This window comes from Oncorhynchus masou, chromosome 9 (assembly GCF_036934945.1).
Source record: "Oncorhynchus masou masou isolate Uvic2021 chromosome 9, UVic_Omas_1.1, whole genome shotgun sequence".
NCBI lineage: Eukaryota > Metazoa > Chordata > Actinopteri > Salmoniformes > Salmonidae > Oncorhynchus > Oncorhynchus masou.
In genome coordinates this window covers 33,989,359-33,994,154 of record NC_088220.1, presented here as the reverse complement: position 1 = coordinate 33,994,154, position 4,796 = coordinate 33,989,359, and the positions used below count along the sequence as shown (strand labels likewise).

General features: G+C 49.7%; 1 protein-coding gene across 1 annotated transcript; it reads left to right on the top strand.

Moving 5' to 3' along the window:
• The first annotated feature begins 345 nt into the window (after positions 1-345).
• On the top strand, positions 346-3,955 carry LOC135545204 (reticulon-4 receptor-like 2). The gene is made up of 4 exons (XM_064972832.1): positions 346-430; positions 1,833-2,059; positions 2,531-2,764; positions 2,995-3,955. The coding sequence occupies exons 1-4, from the start codon at positions 373-375 to the stop codon at positions 3,865-3,867; spliced, it is 1,392 nt and encodes a 463-aa protein (XP_064828904.1). The 5' UTR covers positions 346-372; the 3' UTR covers positions 3,868-3,955.
• The last annotated feature ends 841 nt before the right edge of the window (positions 3,956-4,796 follow it).

Sequence of the window (4,796 nt, the reverse complement as noted above, 5' to 3'; positions counted from 1 at the left end):
CAAATTAGCCCCCCCCCCCCCCCCATCTATGATCTAAACCCACTGCGCTGGAATCGTGCCGAGCTCCACACACACACCACCGTGGCCATCCTCTCTTTTCCAGTGACTTCCTCCCCTGAGCAATTTATCCACACCCTCCCCTCCACCCTATCTCCTCGCCCGCGCGAGTCTGAGCCATACAGAGTGACGTATGCGTTATTCCGCGGCTTTCCACATCCGTGGGTGCCAGCTCACCAAGTATAAACCCAATCCCGGGAGTTCTGCTTGTCACTCACTCAATCGCACCGACTCCGTCACCAGAGCTGAACTTCAGCGGAGATAGCAGGCACTTTCTCGGCGCTCAGGCTAGCTCGCTTTCGGCTTTGGTTCGAGATGGAGACTCGCTCGACTGCACGGAGATCTCGTAGCTCCAAAATCCACAACTTCAAGAGTGAGTTAACTTCAGTTCATAGGCTTTATCTTAAATGTTTTGTTTTTGGATAGATGTGGTCGGTGGTAATGGGGATGAGGATGATTCTGTCGCCAGATGTGATTTACGGTGTTTATAAACTCACTGTGTATTACATTTATAGTCAATTTAATTCGTTCACAGTTAAGTGCGTAAACAGCTAGGCTTACCTGAATAGGGTGCCTGCATATACTACATCTGTAGCCTATTCACTTGTTTCAACAAAGTTGTTGGCTCCCTGAAGTACGAATCTGGCTCTTGCAAACAAGATGACACTTAAAACCTTCATTCCCTTAACTCTCCATCCACCTCAAAATTGTAAAGCTTAGTTGTTCATTCGTTCAGTTTTCATCTGCTTTGTAAATGACTTTTGCGCATGTACCGTTGTATCCTACATTTGGTAAATCAACTTTGTAGATTAATTCATAGAGAAAATGCATGCAATCCGAAGCAAGGACATAAGTAAGGTAAACTAGTTATTTCATAAGCAAGAACAAACGTGGAAACTGTTCATGTTGCCCATAAGCGCGCACGTACTAAACAAGTCCTCTCCATGTCCCATGCGCGTGGAGTTAATTAACTAGCGGTGTCAGAAGGTGAGGTGGTTGGAAAATCTTGCGCACGAAGCTGAATGGGCAGGCGATTATCTTTTAATGCGATGTTATTTTCACCGGGCCGCTTTGTCCCGGGTATCCGTGCTTGCCAAACCGCCGCTGAATAATCCATGCAGAGCGAAACTGAGCCGGGTCCGGTTACCTTGTTTTACGCGTGTCCATACTCTGTAACCTCTTGGTGATCCAGACTTTTTGTGAAGTTGTCTCGGGAATTTAACCTACTAGGGTAAATGTTGTTTGGCACTTCTGTAGCTCGTGTAATAGAACTTGATAGCACTTTGAACCAGAGGAGCAGAATATTTGGTTTTACGCACATCCAGCTGTTTAGTCTTGGATAACTGTTGGGTTCCCAGAATGATAAACCCGTACTGTGACTAGCCTATGTAACATGATCAGCTAGATATAAATAGGCGGATGATTTGTATAATGTCATTTATTATGAATGATTGCCACTATTCAGACCGATCTCAGGTCGATAAATCAGACTTGAGATCCCAGCAGTCCTTTGATAATCTTGGTTTGTGCGTCATTAACTACTTTCTGCGCCACTCCACTGGACAGCTCCAAGTGCTGAAAACAGCTCAGAATCTCTTTCTCTCTCACTCTATTTTTCTCTCACTGTACAATGCATCTGCTAATTGTTATAATGTCCCGTTATTGTAATCTATGTCCATGAGTGAATAAGATAAAATGAGAAAATATTGTCCCAGAGTTTGACTGTGTGTTACATTTACTCCTGTCTCTTTTCTCTCCTTGTGTGTGTTGTTCAGGTGGGCTCACCCTGTGGCTGGTGCTGTGGTTGGTGGTGCTGAAGCCGAGTGGGGTGGGGGCGTGTCCAAGGCTGTGTGTGTGTTACCCGTCACCCATGACGGTTAGCTGCCAGTCTCAGAACTTCACCACCGTGCCCTCCGGAGTTCCCTACGACTCCCAACGCGTCTTTCTGCAGAACAACCGCATCACCGAGCTCAGAGCAGACTCCTTTGGCTTCGAGACACAGGTGAGAATGTGTGTTTGTGTGGACCTATTTTTTTTGTGAATGAGGTGTTCATGTGTTTGTGTTTGTGGATTGATATTGCATAGGGTTGCATTTCAATGTAGTCTTTTGCTTAGAATTTGAGCTCTGTGTGTTCGTATCGGAGCTGTGTCCTTGCTCCTTACAGGAGCTGTGTCCTTGCTCCTTATAGGAGCTGTGTCCTTGCTCCTTATAGGAGCTGTGTCCTTGCTCCTTACAGGAGCTGTGTCCTTGCTCCTTATAGGAGCTGTGTCCTTGCTCCGCTGTGTCCTTGCTCCTTATAGGAGCTGTGTCTTTGCTCCTTATAGGAGCTGTGTCCTTGCTCCTTATAGGAGCTGTGTCCTTGCTCCTTATAGGAGCTGTGTCCTTGCTCATTATAGGAGCTGTGTCCTTGCTCCTTTGTGTAACGATCCCTTTCTATTTACCTCTCCCCTTTTCAACCCCTCCCCCTGATAGGTCCTCTGGCTCTACTCCAATAACATCACATTGATTGAGGCTGGAGCCTTTAGCAACCTGAGGGTTCTAGAAGAGCTGGACCTTGGTGACAACCCGTCTCTACGGCGACTGGAGGGTGGAGCGTTCCGGGGACTGGAGAAGCTGCAGAGCCTGCACATGCACCGCTGCAAGCTGGCCGCTCTTCCCCTCGACCTCTTCCTCAAACTCTACAGCCTGCAGTTCCTCTACCTGCAGGTATGGATACACACACACTCGTAGAACTCCATACATACACCTGCATGCACGCACGTACACACACACACACGCACACACACACACACACACACACACACACACACACACACACACACACACACACACACACACACACACACACACACACACACACACACACACACACACACACACACACACACACACACACACACACACACACACACTGACAATGTCCTCCCTCCCTGCAGGAGAACCAGCTGCACTTCATCCAGGATGACCTCTTCTCCGACCTGGTCAACCTGACCCACCTCTTCCTGCATGGCAACCGTATCCGCACGCTGTCCGAGAACGCATTCCGCGGCCTGGTCAACCTGGACCGCCTCCTGCTCCACGACAACCGCATCCGGCAGGTGAACCGCCGTGCCTTCCGCGACCTGGGCCGTCTGACCATCCTCTACTTGTTCAACAACTCCCTGGCAGAGCTGCCAGGCCAGGCCATGAACGACGCTGTGGCAGTGCAGTTCCTCCGCCTCAATGGGAACCCCTGGTCCTGCGGCTGTGAGGCCCGCCCCCTGTGGGAGTGGTTCCGTACTGCCCGTATCTCCTCCTCTGAGCTGATGTGCTCTTCCCCCTCCCACCGCCGTGGACAGGACCTGCGCTTCCTCCGAGAGATGGACTTTGCCCTTTGCCCCCTCCCTGACCCCGGGTCACTGGCTGGCACCACCACAACCACTTTTAGCACCAAGACAAGATGGTGGTTCTCCAAGCACAAGCCTGCGTCCTCATCCAAAGGAATCTTTCAGAAGAGCTCGGAGAAGGTCAAGGTCTTCCCCTTGTCCTCAGTCAAGCCCAGCCAGACCTCCAGCCCTTCGTCCACCTCCTTCTCCTCTAAGTACGAGCTGGCGGAGGAGGAGGTGAACCTTCCCAAGGTGGACCAGGAGGACTACTGGGCAGACTACGGGAATGAAGACGCCTCTGTGCGCTGCTTCGAGCTTGAGTGTCCGCCCGGTTATGATACTCCGATCCTCCCGCCCTCCTCCTCCTTCTCCCTCACTCCGTCTTTACTCCCTCTCCTCTCCCTTTCTGTGCTAACTCTGTCCCTCCATCTTCTCTTTGGCTGAACAGTCCCCCCCCCCACCCCCCCACCCCACCGCATCAGCCGCTCCTGTTGTCCAATTTTATTTTCTCCCTCCTCATTCTTCTCTTCACACCTGGGTCTTGTTTTCTTTCAGTTCCCCCCCCCCCGGCCCCCAGGGGGCGGTACACTGATGTAGAAGCAGGCAGGCAATAGGGAGCTGCTCTCAGGAGCACAGGTGAGATGCATTGTAGGCTAACACCATTTGATTGGAGGGCACCGCTGCTGCTGGAAGGGCTGGGGTCCTTTTTCACAGAGATGAAATCACAGCAGCAGGTTCTGTCGCCGTGACAGCACGATAGTGTGGTCAGTTTACGCAAACTCCAATCACTACTGTACCACCGCACATCACACACCAGGACACTTACACGTCCATACATGTAGCACCGTAACACAATACTGCATTCAATTCATACCACTCAGTAACATCGTGATGTTTTGAGGAAGTTTTTCACCACAACTACTAGTTTGTATACGCAGCAAACAACGCAGGCGTTGGCTATTTTGTACGGCGCCAAGCGCTCACCATTGTAAACCACTCCATACCACTTCTGCAAAGAAAATATTTTCAAAAGCAACACTTTCTTTTGTTTTTGGTTTAATGACATCAGAGTCATCTTTGTTCACTGACCTTTCAACTTTCACCTCTCCATCTGCGATACAAGAGCTACAGCAGCAAGACAGAAAGCACAGAGGGCATCTCATAAAGGAAATAGTAGGAAGAACAATGATGGTAAAATAATGTAGTGAGACAACTATCAGTGAAATGGTAGAGGAGAGGTCAACTATGAAGAAAAGGAGGGTGATAATGTACAGGTAGAGGAGAGAGAGATAACAAGTTAAAGTTCCAAGGATGATGACAAACAAGAGATGATAATATAGAGAGAGAAGCAGAGCGAGTGTGAGAGTGAAAGG

Excerpts from the sequence above, each read along its gene's own strand:
- LOC135545204 (XM_064972832.1), top strand. The coding sequence starts at position 373 with ATGGAGACTCGCTCGACTGCACGGAGATCTCGTAGCTCCAAAATCCAC. Across the intron at positions 431-1,832 it reads CAAAATCCACAACTTCAAGA|GTGGGCTCACCCTGTGGCTG; the intron begins GTGAGTTAACTT and ends TGTGTTGTTCAG. Across the intron at positions 2,765-2,994 it reads TGCAGTTCCTCTACCTGCAG|GAGAACCAGCTGCACTTCAT; the intron begins GTATGGATACAC and ends CCCTCCCTGCAG.